We start from the raw sequence: 21935 nt of genomic DNA on the forward strand, positions 1-21935 counted from the left end.
CAGCTGACTGAAATGAAACGATGCCTTCACAGGACGGACAGGAAATCCAGGATCTCACTTCCTGTCATCTATGGAATGGTACAGAGCTGGAGGCTCAAGACTTCTCTTCATGCTTTGAATTTCATCTGGTTTGAAACATTCCGAGAACCTTTATATTATATAACAGGGCTGGAAATACTGGGTGAATGTGCATCTTAGTGCACCGAAATTTGTAGCTGTGCACCCAATTTTTTTGTGTGGGTGCATGATTTTCATAGGTTTACATAATGTAAAAATGTTAAATGTGAAGTAGTATACAGCATATTCTTAAATTTTAAGTGTTGGAAAAATAATAAATTATTGTAGTAGTACTTTGCTTTAGATATGATACATGTTAGTTTTTGCTAACATTCTACTTATTTTATTGTATATGGTGCATCCAAAAATATTTTTGTGCACGCAATATTTTAGGTTGGGTACACCAGTGCACCTATTCAGAAAATTTGAGCCCTGTATAACCATTTTACGAATTAAAAATTGACAAAAAAAGCTGTAACTTTACCTCCAACTTCCTTTTTTTTTTACAAGAGTCATATTTAACTTCAAATAATGAGTTGATTAAAGGAGTATTTCTGACCGGAAGTAACAAATCAAATTTTTGGTGACCTTCCAATATGCTGAATTACTGGCCAGTCTGGAACCAATAACTGAATCCATTTCTGGTTGGAGCTTCTGTTAGAATAGTCCATTACCTGAAAAAGGGGTGGTAAATCTACCCTCTACAACATCTAGGCCTAGGAAAAAAAATGTTGTGTTTCCTGACCGACCCTAGAAAAAGCTGCCGACCCTAGACTTTTTTGGGGGTGGACCCCTGCAAGGCACAAATTTTTTGAGCTGATCAACCTTTTCTAGCTCCATGATCTGACACTTAAAATGATAAAATGTTGCATAATTGGTTTTCTAACATTGACATTGAAAATTTAAGTTTCCTCACGCAAGTTTTACTTTGTTAAATGCATTGTGTAAGTTGGACCCCTATATATAGATATCACTGAATTCTAAAAGAAAATAGAAAAAAAAAGATAATCCCTACCTACTGACCCTAATTTTTTCAGGACTGAAACAGGAAACAACATTTTTTCCTAGGCCCTACAATAGGTAACTGCCAAAAAAACTTTTCCATCCTTTACTCTCTCTAGGCAATGCTTATTTCTTTGCGGACTTTCTGCAGTATTTCTCCCCTTCCTAAATAACGACCAATCCTTCCAAGCTGGCTCCTGTCCAACCTGTGCTGGCAGAAAATGCCCCCTATTCATCAGTGAGTAGTTAATCATGTGCTTTCTTTTATTGCGGCGGGGAAAATTCGCGCGGTACGCCGTGTGACGCTCCGCTGATGAGCGCTGTCAGACGCGGCTGATGCACTTTTATTACTTTTGCTCGGAGACGGGTTTTCCCGCGCCTGATTGGAACGTACAGCGTGATTAGAAAGAGATACGACTCATCAACCAACTCGACCATCAATCCCCAATCCTGCTCGAACAGGAAACATAAAACTTCTGTACCATGTAACGGGGGTCTCTCTGTGGCACATACAAGTACATCCATCACAAGCACCGCACTGCAAATATACCAAACCAGTCATAATCAAATATACAGACAGGCGATTACATGTGTGTCAGAGTTCATTTCTAATGATAAATTGCTATTCCAGTTTGGTCAAACAATGGAACAAAGCACAGGATGTATATTATAATACTGGACAGAAAACAGGTGCACCATTCAATGGATGTCTAATTTTCTTATGTTTAAACAAAGACAAGCATAAATTTTTTTCTTGTTCTTTCATGACAAGAGAGTTAATAAAAAAGAATTTTAACTAGAAAGGTAATATTTGCACTTGGCAAATGCGTAATGTTTACCTTCTCATATGATCTGTTCTGTTAGTTCTTACTCAAACACATTCATATATACATGGTCAAACAGGAGTCTAAATCCCTCCTGCCATGAAATTGCAACATGATGTAACCCAACACTAGTTACCAGAGAAGAAGAGGAAGAAGAAACTGAGCAAAAACACATAAAAAGCTTTCTGAGGAAATACTGAATGTCACAAGTAGTACCTTTTCATCACTATCAATCGAATGTAATTTCAAAATTCGATGTAATCTACGACCTAGTTGTCAACCTCCCCCTTGCTACGAGGCTTCCTTCACATTCAGTCTGCCGCGGCAGTCTTCCTCTCTCCCCCTAGCAACAGTTCCTAGTTTAGAACGTCCATGATTTAGGACGTCATTAGTGCGGGGCCAATCGGGACACCACAGCTCAATGCTCCTGTCTCCCAGATCCTCATTGCAATAATGTGCCAAATCATGGATCGTGCCCAGCCAGGGGGCAAGAGCATCATTTATTGATTTCCGCGTAGAAAGCCATCACCGTGCATTAGGCTGAAATGGAAGTGTCGGAACAGCGCCTCTTGGAAGTTTTCTCCGTCGGCGCTGAGTTCCCGGGTATCGTTACGTCCTCTTAGCCGCGTTTACGCAGCATTTCCTAATAAGGACCTACTTGTGGATGAATCCCGCGTACAACCACGTAGGCTTTCCCGTTCTAAAGGTATCTGACACTGCGCTCAGGTGTATAATAGGAAATTCAAACCCTTTACGTAAAAGCAGGTTGATGACCTGGCCAGAGTTTCATAACGGTAAATTTAAAAGACCCATCACTAAAGAAAGGTACAGACTAGTGCTGTGTTCCAGTTCACTGGAACGGTTCCAAAAAACCTGTAAGTCATGAACCAACTCCGGACTTATTACAAAAAAATGCATGTCATATAACCCTTTTCTTGCCAAACTACCTAAAACCTTCAATAGATTGAAAAATCTCTGCTGAAAAATGAAGAAAACATTGCCATAGCGCATCGTGAAGTGTCGACCTCCATGTTTATGTGGCCAAAGTTTTGCCCGTACAACATTGCAAGGTTGCCAACATGCAATTATGTATATGCCACTGGTTTAGGTCTGGACTTCTGAGTCCGGAACTGAACCTAAACCTCTTGACTTGAATCCGGACCTGAACCTAAATGTGGGTTTAGGTACACAGCACTTGTATGGATGCAAGAAAAAAATTCTTACCTGCACGAACGCTTCCCACTAGCATGATGTAAGTAATGAAAACAACAAGACCAGACTGTCTTTATATTAAACCATACAGCACATAAATCATAAGTGCGAGGAAAAATCTCTCGTCTGCACATGTCCGTTGCTACTCTGTAGTCACATGCTCATGATGACAACACATGACATCAGCGCGCAATATAACCAGGGCTCAAAATTAACGGTGTCCCGATGGCCACTGACCACTAAAATTTAGGCTGGGACAACTAAAAAGACACTTTGGGACATTTTTGGGACAATAGAAAAATAATCAGCATCAGAATGTCAGCCCTTCTTTTTTTTTATCAGGTACACGTCCAGGCTTTTGGATCTGAAAAAGTCCGCCAAATTTCCTGTCTTCTATACTATTATAGTTTTATTTATACTGCGCCCGGGAGTGAATATGAGCAAAATAAAGTTGACTTCAAATTGAAGTTATACAATACTTCCAAAAAACAGGTTGGGACGGTTCGTCCTCACTTCGGGACAATTGAAATTAATTTTTGGGACAGTGCTGGGACAATAGGAAGAAAAGTTAATTTCGAGGCCTGACAACATACAACATTACCTGTTCCCACAAAAATGTGGCCTGATGACATGCTAGATCACAGACTGTCCCTGTCATGTTGTGAACACAGACTCTTGTTTTCATCTATCGGTTGTTTTCAATGATCATAACCAGATAAAGCACACAGCAATAAGCTATTATAAACGATCAATATTATCCTTGTGAAGATATTTCATGTAGTGTGAAGTTAGATTGTGACATTTTTGTGCACAATTTGGAATAAATTTTCTCCTAGATGCATGAGTTTACAAATATCGCAAAACTAAAAAAAAGCAGCTTTTCTGACAGTCCTTCCTAGTTTTAACCTTCTCCCTTCTGCCTAATGCACAAAAGAGATACAATTTGGTGCAAAAAGGCTACTACAGCAGGGACAAGGTTAAAATATTACAGAATGGAATTTTCTTTGTAGCAACTGCACAGAAACACATTCTATTGTAGCCAGAACCAAGCCATCAACGTACAAAGGGGTTCTTGTACTTTCTTACAAACACACGTCCAAGTTTGAAAAGTGGGTAAAGTTGACTTTGCAGGTCTCCCCACTATTTTTAGCTGCTCCCACTGAGGATGAGAAGAAAGGTGGTTGTGCTGTAATTACTGGTAAGTGGGGAGGGTTTTATGCAGGGGTAATTGGTGGTTGGACGAGGTTGGCCTGTGACCCTAGACCACATGTTCTCCCCACGTGAGGCCAGACTGGAGGGAAGGTCTCTACTCACTGGAAAATTCCTTTTTAGTTGGTGCAGTCATATGGAAGGTGAGGTGCAAGCTATACCTTGAGGAAAAAGGCGTGAGCATCATCTACATAAAGGGAGTGGTGGAAATACTGATTGCATGACAAATGATTGAAAGATTATGGGGGGGGGCTCTACACAGACCCTCTCAGAGTCCAAGACATCTAGGGAAACACCTGGATAGAGGCTACTTTACTAGACAGCCAATAGTCTATTTAGAAAAGTAAAACAATCAAGAGTGAGCCAATCAGTGATTGTTATCTGATGTTATCTTGACTTCATCAAACATTCTAAAATAAGTGAGCAAATACGTCAGAAAATGGCCACTCAAAAATGAACAAAATTGTTTCAAACTTAAAATGAGATCCCTGTACGATACACCATCCAAAAAATTAAGTTCTAACAGCCTTGGAAACAAGGCTACTTTTATGAAAAGCAAGGTCGACCTGGGGTCTATGCAAATGTAGCAGCGAGTCCCGAGGCTATATTTAAAGTGAAGGTTGGTGTGAACAGGCCAGATGGCTGCGTCTTGTGTTTAACATTCTCAAGCTGACACAGCACCTAGTTTTACCACCAGCAAAACTGCTAGGCTCGCATCTAGGGCCACACCGACTTAATTTTATGGATGACATCTGCGCGGGCATTGATTTTCACCTGTTCTCAAAAAAAATGTTAGTTAGCGACAATACGGAGCCGGGCACCAAGGCTACCAAAGCTCCACGACTCAAGAACTCAGTACATACGTACAGTGCCGATTTATAAATTCCGCAAAAAGCCAGCATGTGCCGGCTTGTCGTATACGTCACTATGTACTGACGCAAATTCACAATACCAGCTTTGTATTCCTGTGGTTTAGTAGCATTTTTATTTTTGGCCGGATTTTTTTTTTTTGCCCGCGGGCACTAGTTTGGGGGTCTTCAGAGGATTGTCATCCATAAAATTAAGTCAGTGTGGCCTAACTACTGTAGACACTGCCACACTGCATGACCACAAATATTGCATCACTTTTATACCAAGATACCTGGCGGAAGTTCTAAAACAATCAATAGATGACCAATCTGATTGTACAGTACTGTATATGGACTAAAGTACAGTGTCTAAGGGATAGAAACATCACCCAGGCTTGAGATGAATAAAGATTGACTTTTTTCTAAGGAACAGGAAATGAGCAACTTACTAAAATGTCAGGAGGGAAAAGGGCTACTGTACTTCATCGGGTTTGAGATGGAGTAGAATTGATTTGGAAACGGTTTTGCTTGGAACTCTTGTTTGATATGGTCCACAATTTGTATACTTTTTTTTATTATATCCTTGCAATCATCTAGCGTTTTTGCAGATGAATTTTTTTGCTCTTTCGTCATTACTGGTATATCTCCCTGGCCCCTACCTAAAAAGTTTTGCCCTTCATGTCGAAAGTAACCAGTGCAGTTTTTAGGGCTTGGAAACCAGATTTTTCAAAGTCAATATTCTAGTCTCTTATCTACACACAAAGTTGAAACAACACTGTACCAATGTATATCAACATTCATGGAGCAAAAATACCCAAAATTCTGAAAAAAATAAAAGGTTACTGAAAGGACCTGGATTGATTTTTAGGGTGCCTCCCCAAAAATGAAGGACTTAATCTTGGGGCTTGTTTCTGCAGTATTAAATGCCTTAACTTAAGTATGAAATACTGATTCAAATGTGCTAATTCCTCCAGTCAAAGGAGGAAGATAGAGAACATCCAAGTGCAGGCAACTAAGATCATCCTCGGCAACACCTTTCACAGTTACTCTGCAGCATGTGAAGCACTACAACTCCAGAAACTCGAAGACCGACGTGTCTCTCTGTGCCTGAAGTTTGCCCAGAAGCTGTACAAGTCTGAACAGTACAGACATTGGTTTCCTCGACTTCGGGGAGAGATCAGTGGGAGGGAAACAAGACAGAACAAAAAACTAGACCAATTGCCAGCACGCACAGCAAGATATGCGAAAAGCCCATTGCCTTACCTCGTCCAGCTTTTAAACAGCACTCTGAAATGTAATCCTGTAATGTACATGCCGCCATATACTTTGATTTTAATCTAGTACTTTTAATGAGGTCGGTATTTTAACTTTTAGTGTTGTATTGTAAAAATGTAATGATTATATTGTCACAATATGTTTTTATACAATGTACGGGACATGTAATTCAGCCTTCGGGCTGTGAGGTGTTTCAAATAAAACCCGCATTATTATTATTATTAATGTGGGATAGTATGTGTCAATATCATACAGATTGCCTTATTCAGAATATTTCCAGTTTTGCTGCCCTGAAATTGCATTGCATGCCTTTGATACAAAGGTCCACCACACCAAACCACAGGAATGTTACCCTGGGCACTACCTAATGTGACTGACCACAAGCAGCCATTGGCTAATGATTGACACAAGCTTTGGGCTATATCAAATGTCACTACATGTATGTCAGACAATAGGAGCAAGACATGAGGCTATCATACTTGTCACTCTACTTTCAAAGGCACACTACTTTTTTTGGAATACAATGTCATGTATTTTGGAAAGTTGGCTAACTTCTAGGTTAAGGCCACACCAACTCAATTTGCTGGTTCTCAGATTTTTTCTGAAAAAATATAAAGGGACAGGGTGAAAAAAATAAAATAAAAACAGATCTAGTCATCATATTTTGCCCCAAATGCTTCGATAGGAGCCTTGAAGTCAACACAAAAGGCCAAACAGTGAATTTTGGACTTTTAATCAAACCACAGCATTGATAGATGGAAAAACTGTAACAACTAGGAAGAAAACAAATCAGAAAAAAATGAAGAGGGTAATCCGAGAACCAACAAATTAAATTGCTGTGGCCTTGTACATTTTATTTTCCATTAGTCTGAGAAGTAGGTTAATTTTGTAATAAACCTTTACCACAGAATATAAGTAGACAGTAAAACGAGTCTTTGCAAACCATTAATGACAGGGTGTATTTGTGGTTAGATGGGACAAAGGAATTAGGTTGGAAGAATTGCCCAGGTTACCCTTATTTTATGACCCAATTTGCATTAAAATATATCAGGTCTGGAAAATAGGTCTGGAAGAAAAAACTCCGTACAAATCAAGAAATTGGAGATTTCAAACTTCCAGAAAACATGATTTCCTCTGCTGAATTCCTGCTGGCTCCCAGGCCAGATTCTGAGATCTTTGTCCTGTCATACTGCCTGTCAATCTTCCCCTACCCACATGCTATCAACCTAGTCAGTCCAAACAGATACACAAACCAACACTTCAGCCACCCAAAAACAATATTTCCCTACCAGAGAGTAATAAAAACGAGGTCTTGCCCTATTCGTGCTTTAATGGTACTGCGAAAAGCTATTCCAGGAAATGGATTCAACTTCCCAAAAAGGAAAGCCGACTTCCAGGCCCTAGCAACAGCCATCGATCGATCGTGACTTGCCCGATAGTAACCCAGCGGAAAAATCCATCTCGAGAATCAAACACAGTTGTACTGCCTCAATCACCAGTATTAATCTAATCCCAACTGACATCAACAGATAGATCAGTCCTGCCAACCTTCTCATCTAATGCATTCCCGTTTGACCTATCGTAACCCCCGGTCAACTGAAGTAAAACAGAAGAACCAAAACTGGTACAACAAAACTGCATAGGATTAATCTCAAGTTCTTCTCAATTCCAGTAAGGCCACAGCAAGTAATTTTTATGGATGACATCTGATTTTGGGGAAAAAAAAGAAGAAATTTTGTTGCCTTCTGACAGTGGTCAACATGCCGAAAATGGGCAAAGATGTCTGTTGCCATGCCGGAAGATGGATGGCAGATAACTATGAAGAGAGGAGACAAGAAAAGACTCTGATATAATGTTTTGTTTCTTACTTTGATGTAGTGATATGTGATGCTGGCTGTGTATAGGTGATGTTCCCACTGAATCAAAACCATTTGTACCATGATTGAGTCAAAATTTTAAATGTAGGAACCTTGTTTTTTTTTTCGGCCCATCTTGTTTTACCCGCTCGCATTAGATTTGGAGTCTGCGGAGGATGTCATCCGTAAAATTTACTTGCTGTGGCTTAATGTTGCCATTGATATTGTAACACAAGGTAATCTTTTTTGTTAAACCTAATTTATGTCCATTTAGTTACTCGATTACCGAGCTTCCCAAAGGTGTTTTCAATGCAATGTTTTCATTATTTACAAATTTATTGTGTCATAACAGGTTAACAATTTATGTTTAATTACCATAGGTAGCAGCTCAAAAAAAGTGATGGTTTCACACTAACCTAGAAGCTAGGTTTTATTTCAGCTAAGGCCACACCAATTTAATTTGTCGTTTCTCAGATTTTTTCAGAACAGAAAAAATTGCACTGTTACGTTGAAAAACTTTAACAACTAGGACGAAAAGGACTTTCTTCAACCGTTGGGGCCAAAATATGTCTTTCATTGAGCATTTTGCAGTTGATTTAGAACAAATTTTTTTTTTTTTTGCAAATCAGAAAAAATGGACAGGGCGAAACCGAGAAACAACAAATCAAATTGGTGTGGCCTAACAGCTGATGGCAGCAATTTTGCTAACAAAGGGTAAAGATGGCATATCTACCTAACCTAGTTATGTCACAGCCAATGGTGACCCTCTATCTGATCATGAGTATCTTACCTCTACTATCAATTACGCCCCAGTTTTCTCATGTTTTTCTACCATAGCAATCCAATTTAGGCCACATCAATTTAATTTGTTGTTTCTCGGATTTCTTCAGAAAAAATATGAAGCGACAGGGCGAAATAAAAATTAAAAAAAAAACAGGCCAAGGCACCCCATGATAGCCGGAAATGTTATGATATGAGCCATGAAGTCAACATACCAGGCTGGTTTATAATTAAAACAATAGATTTTAAACTTTTAATGAAAAAAAATTGCATTGTTACAATACTTACATTGGAAAACTGTAAGAACTAGGAAGAAAGGGACATTCTTCAACCGTTGGGGCCAAAATATGCCTTTCATTGAGCATTTTGCAGTTCATTTGGAAGCGAAAATTTTTTTTTTGCAAATCAGAAAAAAAAAGGACAGGGCGAATCCGAGAAGCAACAAATTAAATTGGTATGGCCTTACAGGGGACTGGAAAATGTACTAGGGACAGACATTTGGCGTAATGGCTGTTATTAAAATCCCGCCTTTATTTGGGTCAAGGCGACAGCAGTCCATCGGTAAACTGGGTTAATTGGCGCTAATGTCTATTTATAATTCAGGGGAATAAAAGAACGCCTGCCATATAGAACCGCGCTGGGGGGACGTTTAGCCTGCGGGCAAAGATTATATCTATATTTCTGAAAGGTTATAGAAGAAATACGGATGTGGCGATGCTGGATGATGAAAGACTGCAACAGTCTAAACATGCCCATAGCCAGGATTTTGAATGGGGGGGGGGTCTTCCCACTGCTTGAGGGACCAGTGAGTGCTGTAGGCACGAGGTTCCTAGGGGGGTCCGGGGCACGGTAAATTTAGAAAAATGAACCTGCTAAAATGGCATTTCCTTTTTTTTCAGAGGATTTCAAAGAAAAAATCAGAGATAACTTTTTTCAGTGACAAAATGAGCAGTTTTCCTACAATTCCAGCCTTGCTGGTGACACCAAAGTGGACCAAAAAGTGGATTTTTGAGCCTTGTGGGGGGGTCCAAACTCCCCCCCCCTGGCTACAGGCATGCTTAACCGCCCCCCTCTCCCATTTTCTAACACAGTACTGTTTTAAACTTTTTTTCCTTGTATACACACAGACCACAAGTTGGAATACAATATATCTGTGTGGATGGTGGTTTGTTGGGGGAATCAGAGTGTGACCACAGCTGTCTTCACTCTAATCAACAATATAGGTCATCAAGCAGCTGGACACTAGATACAAAGGGTGGAAGATCTAGAGCTACTCCTGACAAGCCACCAGTTACAAATCTAGGTCAAAAGCCATCCAGAAGTCCAAAGTTTACTCTAAAATGCTCCGGATTATTTCTTATGTGCTTTTCTAGGTGTTTTTTTTATCAGGCTTTCTTTTTTGTACCATTTTTCTTTTGCCAGCCAAAAAACCTTGGCATATTGGATACTGTTTTGTCAACTTGATACACTACGTCTTTGTCTGTAGCCACCAAAAGATCTGCTTGGAGATTAGTTAATTACATAGTAAAGGTACTTTTGAAGGTGTTTTTTTATCAGGCTTTCTTTTTTTGTACCATTTTTTTTTTGCCAGCCAAAAAACCTTAGGCACATTGGATACTGTCTTGGCAATTTGATACACTGTCTTTGTCTGTAGCCACCAAAAGATCTGCTTGGAGATTACTGATTAGTATAATAGTAAAGGTTGAGCTTAACTATTAACCATGTCTGTGGTTTAAAGTCCCAAGTTGGAAGCTAAGGCCACACTAATTTAATTTCTTGGTTAACGGATTCGCCCGCTTCATTTTTTTTCTGCTTTGCAAAAAAAAAAAGAATTCAGAATCAACTACAAAAGGCTCATATTTTGAACTGAACAGTTGAAAACAGTCCTTTTTCTTCCTAGTTGTTACAGTTATTCCATCTTTCAATGCAGTGGTACCATTAAAAGTTGAAAATTCATAGTTTAAGTTTTGACCCAGCCTGGTGTGTTGACTTCATGGCTCCTATCTTACCATTTTGGGCCATAGAATAGGATGCCTAGGCCTGTTTTTTTTTTTTTCGCCTGCCAGCTCCATTATTTTTCTAGAAAAATCCATTAACCAAGGAATAAAATTAGTGTGGCCTAATCAGGTAGAATGTGGAGAGTGGTGTGTACAGTGTATTTGCAGACGTGCAGGTTAACCTGTGGTTATCATGTCTCACATCTGTTGACCACAGGTAGGGGCAAACAAAAGAGCACAGGAAAGGGTGATCAGCTGGACGGAAACCAGGTTAGTCAAACACGGCGGCGCGACAAGGACCTCCGCGTTTCTTTACAGGACACACAAGGGGCGGGATTAACCGCAGGTAACCCCGCACAGGTGACTCTGGACTGGTCAGCCAGGGGAGGACACTACTGGACATTCGATTGAATAGCAAAGTTCAGACAGACATTCGAAATGTTGGCTCTGGTTGTGAATTAAAGAACTTTAGGCCACACCAATTTAATTTCTTGGTTCTCAGATTCGCCTCTTCCTTTTTTTCTGATTTGCAAAAAAAAAAAAGATTCTGGAACTGAATCAACTAAAAATGCTCGTATTTTGCCCTCAACAGTTGAGGAAAGTCCTTTTCTTCCTAGTTGTTACGGTTTTCCATCTATCAATGCAGTGGTTGGATTATACGTTCAAAATTCATTGTTTAAATATTAACTCAACCCTTTTGTGTTGACTTCATGGCTCCAATTGTAGCATTTGGGGCTATAATAGGATGCCTAGACCTGTTTTTATTTTATTTTTTCGCCCTGTCACTTCATATTTTTCTTTACAAAATTTGAGAACCAACAAATTAAATTGGTGTGGCCTTACTATTGACTATTTGACATTACAAACCAACAAAGTTAGTAACCAAATACATGAGGGTATTTTTTGCTTACTTATAATATGTGTGGTGCTTTTTTTTTATTTGTCTGTAACGTTACCTTCCAGTGTTTCACAAGGTCACAAATACTTGAATATACATTCTTTTCTTACATCTTTCAGCATAATTCACTGGTACAAACAAAGGCTAAGAACAAAATCTTAAAGGAGAAGAAATCTTTGAAGAAAAGAAGAAGAAAATACTGCAGCTTATTCAGTCGGAAAATGACAAATAGGGAGATAATTCTATGAACTTCAAGTCTTTTTCTTCACTACAGTATTGTTTTCTATTTTCGGAATATTTGTCTGAAAAGAGCAGTACCAAAATAGACCTTGACGAAGCTTTGGTAGATGTTTCAAAGGCATCCAATGCAATTTCAGGGCAGCAAAACTGGAAATATTCTGAGAAAGGCAATTTTTGTGATATTGACAGATACTGCTTCACATTAGCACATTTTAATCAGTATTTCATACTTTGGGCTTTTAAAACTGCAGAAACAAGCCACAAGATGAGTCCTTTATTTTCTGGGTGGTACCCTAAAAATCAGCCCAGAGCCCTTTCAGTAACCATTTTCCGTCAGAATTTTGGGAATTTTTGCTCCTTGAGGGTCAATATACATTGGGACTGTGTGGTTTCAACTCAGTATGTAGATAAATGACTAGAATATTGACTTTGAAAAATCGGGTTTCCAAGCCCTAAGAACTGCATTGGATTCCTTTTAAAGTGTACACTCTAGATGATATGATACCATGATTGGACCACCCAGCCGAATGTATACCACAATAGTGGAGGGTAAATATACACTGCCTTCTGGTGGGGGAATCCTGATTAGTCTGGCCTTTCCAGAGGGATTTTCTTCACTCCAGGTATAATATTATAGGACCTATTCTTATCTCAGACCATCTCCTGTGTCTTTCTCTCTCTTGGGGACTAGTTCCAACTTGTTGCAAAGGTTAGTGGGGAAAGGGTTATGTTAGCAAACAAATACTGCCCAGAGTCTGCTTTTAGGATCTTATAGCAAGACGCTACATTTAGCAACTGGTGCTCTGCCATGAAATTAATATGTATGTACCATGGTGGTAATAGATATGCTGCAATATTTTTGTGCTGTGTAGTCGTTTTCTCCATCTGTCTTTGACTACTAATATGTAAACGTTATAAACCAAAGATTTATGATTTTATGCAGGTAAAAACAGCTACCTTCCAAAACTATGACCCTGAAAACTGCAAACTCAGCTTCTCTAGATCTTTTTGTTCGGTGTACTTTTTAAAAAGCGCGTTTTAAAAAAACTGCTTGTGGGTTTGAGCTAGGAAAAGCAACATGTATCCAGTGTCCAACACAAGGCAAGACACCTTGATGCATCAGGCTTGTAAGACGGCCAATCCGACAATACCACAAACTCAATGCCGCTCTTGAAACCCTACTCAGGGCAGTAACCCTAGCGGCCAGCCACACAGGGCCCTTTGTTAGGGCCTCTGGTCCACATTGTTGATACAATTTCAGACTTGATAGTGGAGAAGATCGCTGCCATGGCAACGCTGTCACTTACATCAGACATATGTGCCCGTCACTATGGCAACAGGCAGGGTTCAGCCACCTCGGGGCTGGGGAGAGGCACAGATATTGCAGCAGGCGGCCAGCTGATAGCTGAGTGGTTACACCTGTAATTTTACCCAGTTGGGGAGAGAGGCTTTCAGCCCTTGGCATTGTGAAGCGTGCACGGGTGAACCACCTCTGCGACAGAGGAATACAGGCCAAGGTGACTCCCTAACACCCAGGCTTAGGAGTGATCCTTTGCAGGTGCACCAAAACGAACCAGAAAAACCAAGTGTTTTCTTTTTTCTTCTTCTCTACTCTGTGTTGCACTAACTAACACAATGCCGTAGAGATGTAGAAACAATTCAACTTCAAGCCTACCTGTTGTAGGAATATCCCCGCCTTCCATTTCGCCGGGGTTCTTGGAGATTCCGTGCGGTTTCTGGCAGGGCTGAGTGCACTCAGCCATGATGGGGTACCGCTAACTACTGACCCTTTCTCCCGCTGGGCTCACGCCAACATTCCAGCCACCTCCAGAGGGGCTCAGGCCAAGACGTTGGGAATTGGATCTTCACTTCTGCATGGCAGGGTCTTGCCAAAGCCTTCTCCTTTCCCTCCTTTCTATTCCTGGGGCCCACTTCTAGGGGAAGCCAGCCAGCACCACCTTCATCAAACCATTTCTAATCTAGCCACACCGATGGTTATGAATAATATCATCATGCTGGGGGGTCCGGAGGCATGCTTTTGTGGTATTGCCCGTAATAATTAGTCTGGGCTGGCAGATATGTAACCACTGGCAGATGCTGACGTTATGGATACAGGGGCTTCTTGTGTTTAGTCACTGTAGATCATGGGTGGTTCGGTTCTTTACTTCAGTAGCACAGATTCAGCATGTGCAAATCAGGATGTCTAGAGGGAGGGCTGCTGTGACAGTCCCTGGCGCCATTTCAATAAGCGCTGCCAGGATGGTTGACCCCATGTCAAACGTCATAAAACATGACAGCAGCGAGAGAGTCCTAATTTCTGCACAGGCGACCTCCCCCCATGCAACTAGCCTAATCAACTTCAACCCAACCATGAATAGTCCCAGGGACGGGCAATTTTTTTTGTGAAAAATTACTCTCCCAGTAGTGTAGCTTAGTAAAAGACAGAAGTAACTCAAAAGTTAAGCATAAAAAAGGCACCACATGGAAGCTCTCTTTCAGCTTACACCAATAATAAGACATAGCTGTTTAATGTGTGGCGGGCAATTTTTTGTGTGAAAAATTACTCTCCCAGTAGCATAGCTTCGGGGAAAGACAGAACTCAAAAGTAAAGCATAAAAAAGGCACCACATGGAAGCTCTCTTTCAGCTAACACCAATAATAAGACAGAACTGTTTAATGTGCGGAGGTAATGTATGGAAGAAACCGAACATGTCATTACGCCACATCTGTCCTTGAAAAGGCTGTCTTCAGCCCATTGTCCCCGGACCTAAATGGTCAACAAAAAACGAGAGAAGATCAGCAAGATTTTGGAACCACAGAACAGAATCAAATCAGGCCCTGACAACAACCATTGTTACACAGGCGAGCAATTTTTTGGGTGCTTTCTCGCAAAGTTATTTCAGACAGTGGAACGCAACAAATCTTCAAGAAATTATTTGCAGACTTAAGTTAAGAACGCACCTTAAATCGTGTGGAAAAAAAAATTTGAGGCGTCAAACTAAAAAAGAAAAAAAGAGGGAAATCGGTTTATTTTAACAGTTTTCAATATTTTTCTACACATACGTGCTTTCATCAACAAATGGTTCAAGACTGATGCTAATTGCTTTTACTCGCAACCAATCAAACCACTTCAACATTTGAATGACACTTCTACGTGGTGGTTTGGACAGAAATAGACACATTATTACATGTGATTGCATCAGAGACTGTTCATGTATCTATGATGTGGGCTGTGAGCTGTAAGGGAAAGGTACATTGTTTACTGAAAGAAATATCCCCAAGGCAAATGTGGACTCAGTGATGCAGCTCCATTTAATTGTGAAAGCAGGACAAGTTTACACATGTACCCTGAAGCAACACGTGTTCCTTACCTTTTTAAAACTACGCCCCACCAAGTCCAGACTTTGAAATAAATGAAATGAAACCTTGCAATTCAGGTTAAAAGAGATTGCCTATTAATTATTTCCCAAACCTTGGTTTACAAATACATCACTTCCATGCAGCTTTCTTATGTTGATATTTCTATTCTTGGAGGCTATTTCACAATTGATTCTATACTTGCAAGTTTTTCATAAAATCTGCATAATTCCAGCCAAATGTCTGTTATGTCATACCAACACAGCAAAATGCTTGAAATACTGGGTGCATGTGCACCTTAGTGCACCCAAAATTGGAGTTGTGCACCTAATTTTTTTGTAGGAATTTGTAACATTAGAAATGACGTATGTATAATAGTATACCAGATATTCTTGGTCTCTAAGTATCAGAAAAATGATACTGAAATCTTTGTTGTAGTATTTGTTTAAGATTGTGAAGTTAGCTCTCATTTTAGATTCAAACTCAGAAAAGGAGCAGTAAGACCTGCAATTAGGTTTTGTTTCATGATATAGTACACCCAAAAAATTTTTGTGCACCTAATTTTTTAGGTTGGGTGAACCAGTGCACCTATGCCCAAAAATGAATTTCGAGCCCTGAAATGGAAATGACTGCTTGTTCCAAACAACTAAGAACTAACTCATGAGTGAGGTACCATCTGTGCCTGGTGGCAATGTGCTACGACGACATACATACAACTGCGCTATGGAGTGGTGAAACTCCAATAAACAACGGCCCAGTTGGAATGCCCATCAAATGTAGACTTTGGCACTGCTTTGTTTTTATAACTTGTAAACTCTGTCAGACCATCTGCAAGAAGTCTTGAACTGGGTCAAGATACGGAGACCGCAAGTCCATCAGGCCTGTGTTACGAAACGGACTTTGCCGAATGTCCTAACCTGATTGGGAAATCCTTTGATGCGGTGTGAATGTTTCCCACAGTTCTAGAAAGTACGGTAATAGAATTAGAGCATGTTCTATTTTAAGTCTGCAATGGCCAATGTTGGGGGGGTTCGAGTTTCAAGGCGCTATTTACGTTTCAATGCCAACCCACTTGTGCATTGACAACTGCATTACCAGTGCTCTGTTCCAAGATTGTGGGGGTGATAGGGGTGCTATATGATCTGTGACCAACAATACCTCAACAGATAAACTTCTTTGTTTGGCAACACAAAAATATCCCAAACTAACTTTGTAGGCCAGTGCTTCAGCTAGCATGCTTGTGAAATGTAACTCTTTCCCTAAAACTAATTTATGTGCATATAATTCCACAAAGGAGTCCAACAGTGGAGCTTAGCTCCTTGGCTTGCCATGTGGCCCCGACCTTTGACCTCCTATGGATTTGTGCACAGAGCTCTAGGAGCTCATCAATATTCATAAACCCTACATCCTTTTGAGAGATATACATCTTGAACACTAGGGCTGGTAATATGAACAGGTTACAACAATCTGTAAAATACTTACACTAAATTTCTGGCTACAGATGCAGTGACAAAACATTTCAATTTCTCGTTTTTCGGAACTCTTTCACCATCCAAATTTCTTCACAATTTCTTACCAAGATGCTGACCTATATATCGATTAGGCAGTGTTGCTATGATTAAGATTGTGTGTTACCTCAAATCAATAAATTATTTTCATTCCTAACACTATTCCTAAACCATTCTTAGCACTCTTTGCACATAAAAGCTCTAGAATTTTAGAAGGAAAATTCCTAATTGCTCATCGATCACATAGCCAGACACGTGACTAAAGAGCAATCTTTAAAATCAACCCATTTCGACTGGGGCCAGTCCTAGTTCAAACAATTGCGATAAGTCTTCCAGATGTGCGTTGTACTTTGCCCTCTGTTAACAAATATTCAAGATGGAGACAACTCTTGGTTTTTTCCATCTGTGGGAGGTATGTTGCCATGGCAGCCTGCCAAAAATAGAAGAAAGGTGGAATAGTCCACTCACATTTTTCTGTGGGGGGGGGGACCTATGTGCTTTCTACTCTGGGGAGACTAATCCAAGTGATATGAAATACATGGTAGAAATTTAGATTGGGTAGACAATTAAAACAACAGACTGATAAGAGGGTCTATGGTTTCACAAAGGGAGGAGCAACTAGGAGATAGGTAACCATATACAACACATCTTCATTCTACTCTCTACCACGAATGGGGAGGCAATGTCAAACCACAGCAAATTTCTGTCCAATTATTTCAATATTGTCAGCGATAAAGATTATGCAAATGATTGTAGAATATAGTTTTTTGACCCTGACACAGTTACCAAAAAAAAGTACGGGTGACCCAGTATGCTTGGATAAAAATGCGTCAAACTGTAGCAAATTTATGTCCGTTTATTTCAATGTTGTCAGCAATAAAGATAATGTAATTATGCAAATGATTGTAGAATATAGCTCTCTGACCCTGACACAGTTACCAAAAAGAGTAGGGGTGACCCAGTATGCTTGGATCAAAATGCTTACCCTAGCTAGGCTGCATTGTAGTAGATTGTATGACTTGAAAACTTGAGGATGACTGCTTTTATACCTTTACTTTAGGCCACACCGATTTAATTTTATGGATGACATCCTCTGAAGACCCCCAAACTAGTGCGCGCGGGCGAATTAAAAAAAATTCCGGCCAAAAATAAAAATGCTACTAAACCACAGGAATACAAAGCTGGTATTGTGAATTCGCGGCAGTTCGTAGCGACGTATACGACAAGCCGGCAAATGCTGTTTTTTTTGCGGAATTTATTAATCGGTACTGTCCGTATGTACTGAGTTCTTGAGTCGTGGAGCTTCGAATTCGATAGTTTGGGTGCTCGGCTCCGTTTTGTCGCTGACTACCATGGACTACCCAGGCCTAGAGCCAGACCAGAGCCTCCGTGGACGTGATCTCTTTTTTTTTGAGGGCGACAGGCGAAAATCAATGCGCGCGCGGATGTCATCCATAAAATTAAATCGGTATGGCCTTAGTCTCTTTCCAGTGCTAACCTTTAACCTTTACATGAAGATTGACATCTGGGGTTTCCCTGGCCTTCTACATACCTGCCTGCCAGTTTGAATTAGGTGTAAAAACCATCTAAAACCAAGACAAACAAACACACAAACAGAAACAACTCAAGGGATGCTGGTTACAAAAACGATTTCATCCCTTGTACTTCTCAAATCTAAGCTCCTAAGTTTGCCGCAAAACCTCAAATATGTGCCGTCAAACAAAGAATGTGTTCCACTTCGCTGGGACCAGGTCTGTCCAGTCTGCAAGAGCTGAAATATGATACCCCCAGGCCCTAACCTGTCAGTGTCCCCGTCCAACAACTAGTGGAGACAAATGTCTACTTTTCCTTTCTCTTCAGCTCACCAATTGCATCTGGTGCAACGAAAAACCATGAATCTTGCTGCTCGAGGTTAAAAATTACCTCTCGTTTGGTTGCTAAGTGCGTCTGCAGACGACGGGGGAAACTTGAGCTGAGGGCATTTACTTTGCATGCGTAACAATGGAGGGCTCTATAGGAAAGGGGTCCACTATTCAAATGCCTGCAGAAGAAAAGCCTGGGGTGACCTTTGCTTGCAGGTGAAGTGATGTGAATAGCTGGGACGTCAGATTGCCGGCCGGCGCTCGAAAAGACCTAGGACGCATGGACACCGACTAGTAGTTCTAGTCCATTTAGAGCTTAAACTCAGGAAATAACTTGCTACCTCGACAAGGACACATAACACAAGCTGTCGTCACCACATCCACACCCACAAGTTACTTTGTGGGCAGCTCTTATTAAAGAGTAGACAGGTCAACATACACAGGAACGATAACAGTACGCGCGCAGGCGTTTGCGGTCCGCGATTTGCGGACAAAATGCAGGGAATTCCAAGTGTCGGGACTGCGGGTGATGCCAGTTTACACTGCAACACATCCTGACAAATCCCGACCCCCAAAAATAGCCGCGCAAGCATGGGACAGCCCCGTGCCATGTCCTTGCCCTTACAATAACAAACCCTCAAAATAGAGGAGTAACATTATCATAATCATTATGTAATCTGTCATACGTACCTCAGATTTCTATATAAAACTCAAACATCAGTCAACCAACGTGAACATAAAAACTTTTTGGAACAACGTTCAACTTTGTGCCACTTGTGTTTGCTGTCAAATGCAACCTACTATCATCATAAAAGATGCACAATATCATATGTGTATGTGTGTAAAAATATACTGATTAGTGTGGGAAACTTTTGTACTAAAATAAAAACTTGCTGTCAGCAGTGTGGTTACATACTAGGTGATTTCTGTACACAATAGCACTATTGTCTTGCTACTACTGAATCATGAATTTGATGCAAGTGTTAGAACAATAGCTATTGTCCTATATTCATCTACCAATGCTCTTGACAAGCTGACACTACTCAGTATTGCTCGCGAGCACGGTGCTATAAATTATGTTAATCAATTCATTTAACTTGGCATATGATTAATCTTGCTGATAGTTTAGTGTGTATGTGTGTGTGTGCAAAGCAACACATGCATTACCTCCAAGTGTTACTCCAGGTGCAGGCGACCCTATAAATCCTGAGTCATTACCTTCACTACTTCGAGCCCCTGGTCTTGGCGGAGGCCTTGGCGGTCGTCTTGGCACAGCCACGGGGACGAAATATCTTTCTACAAACTCAGTGTAGGTACCGGGGAAGCACCCTGATTCGCCTGTTCTTTCGTTACGGCCAGTCAACCAGCCCTCGGGTTTCTCAACTGTCCCCTCAATGTCTAAGAACGGTCCCTTCGCGACAAGGATGTCCCCGACTTCCATGCTGACATCCTCGGAAGATTCCTTGTCGTAGCGGTAGAGTGCGCGGTACTTCGCTGCTTCTACTCCCCTTTCCATCGCGTCACTTCCTCCGGTCGCCATTATACGCTACACACGTCCACGTTTACTCAACGGTAACGTCTGCAAAAATCAAGAGACATTGTCTAGATCAAAATCAAGTCTACAACACAGTTTGTTTTACTAAATTTTAAAATCCTGAAAAATTCAAACCTGTTGCACTTAAAAAAAGGAACAAAACTTAAGTCAAATACATTTGTCAAGAACATAAGTATCAGCAATCTTTCATGCAACCACTGTCCATGTGCAGAAATGTTTTTAAAGTTGTCCAAATAGTCAGAAAAGGAGGAAGGAAGAATATACAAAGCACTTCCTGCAACAAGTTCATTTTTTTAGTCGGCCATATTTTTGGTGAACTCAGAATGATGACCACGTACTTTGGGGACATATTTCCTGAAAATTATAAGATAGTGCAGATTTTTCTACGCTGTACAGGCAGTGGCAGCAATATTTTGGGACGGTCAGTTGTCGGGAAGGGGCGGATTTGTTGCTGTGTCGAGCGACATTTCCACAACAGGGCAGCCATCTTGGCATCACAAAAATGCTGCTGCCCGCAAAGTTTACCGTCTGAGGCCGCTTCGCAAACACGGGCCACGCGGAATATCCCGTCAGCAATCTCTCAACACACCGATAGACTGGCCGGGGAAGCAAAATCAGTAGACTGGAAGGAATATCCGATCAAGCAAACTGGGTAGAAAAAAAAGAACTGGCTAACTTCGCACGCTTCCGTGTGGTTGGGAGCTATGCTAGTATATCACTATATGGTGGCCGAGCGCTGCAGGCGACAGGAAAACGCAGGCCCGGGTGCATGCGGCGGCACGTCAGCCTACAGGCCCCTCGCCGCTCTGTCGGGGACAACTATCCCACAATATATGTGCAAATGAAGCGCGTCTCGCTCCTACAGATTCTCAGGATATCTTACCGTCTGACAGGTGTGGAGTCGTCGCACTTCCGAGGAATCCAGCGAAGGGGAATCCCGTGAGCTCACCCTCCAGATTTACTGTTCTAACCTACTTGCGGGGGCCTGGGTTGGTACGGTGCAAGGAATACGGTGAGTGTGCCGTGGTTTGAAGCGCTATCTCGCCCGCGAGAGTCTTCAGAAGCTTCGGTGCTACACCGTCTAACGGTGATCTCCCGTGAACGAGGGTCTGATGGCGTTGTCGAGCCCTATCGGCGCCTGTAGGACAGGGAAGGGGACCTACACTCCACCTCCCAGCTCGGCCATGACCCAGGCTGCCGCTGCAGGAAGTAAGCACAGAGACATGCGAGACCTGCGGCACGTGACCACTGACGTCAGCACACTCGTCCCCAGGACCGGGTACTCTCGTTCGTTATCACGTTTTGCCCGAGGGAAAACGTTCATTTTCATCCAACGCAAAGGTCTCAAAATCCTAGGTTTTGTTCGCGAAGTTTTTCTCCTCACTTTTGCCGAAATATATCATCGGAGATAGGAAATATCCAGTCCAAAGTAGAGACGACCATGCGTTTCTACGT

At 41.2% G+C, this 21935-nt stretch overlaps 1 protein-coding gene across 1 annotated transcript in view; it reads right to left on the minus strand.

Annotated features, from left to right (window-relative positions):
- LOC109475961 (phosphatidylinositol 3-kinase regulatory subunit alpha-like) overlaps nt 1-21732 on the minus strand; it is a 59537-nt gene extending 37805 nt beyond the window's left edge. The window contains 2 exon segments of the mRNA XM_019776766.1: nt 20093-20504; nt 21364-21732. Coding sequence (XP_019632325.1) covers nt 20093-20465 — 373 coding nt within the window. The 5' untranslated portion in view covers nt 20466-20504; nt 21364-21732.
- Nucleotides 21733-21935: the final 203 nt, after the last annotated feature.

The sequence above is a fragment of the Branchiostoma belcheri genome, unplaced genomic scaffold (genome assembly GCF_001625305.1).
Source record: "Branchiostoma belcheri isolate BF01 breed outbred unplaced genomic scaffold, Haploidv18h27 scaffold36, whole genome shotgun sequence".
In the NCBI taxonomy this organism is placed as follows: Eukaryota; Metazoa; Chordata; class Leptocardii; order Amphioxiformes; family Branchiostomatidae; genus Branchiostoma; species Branchiostoma belcheri.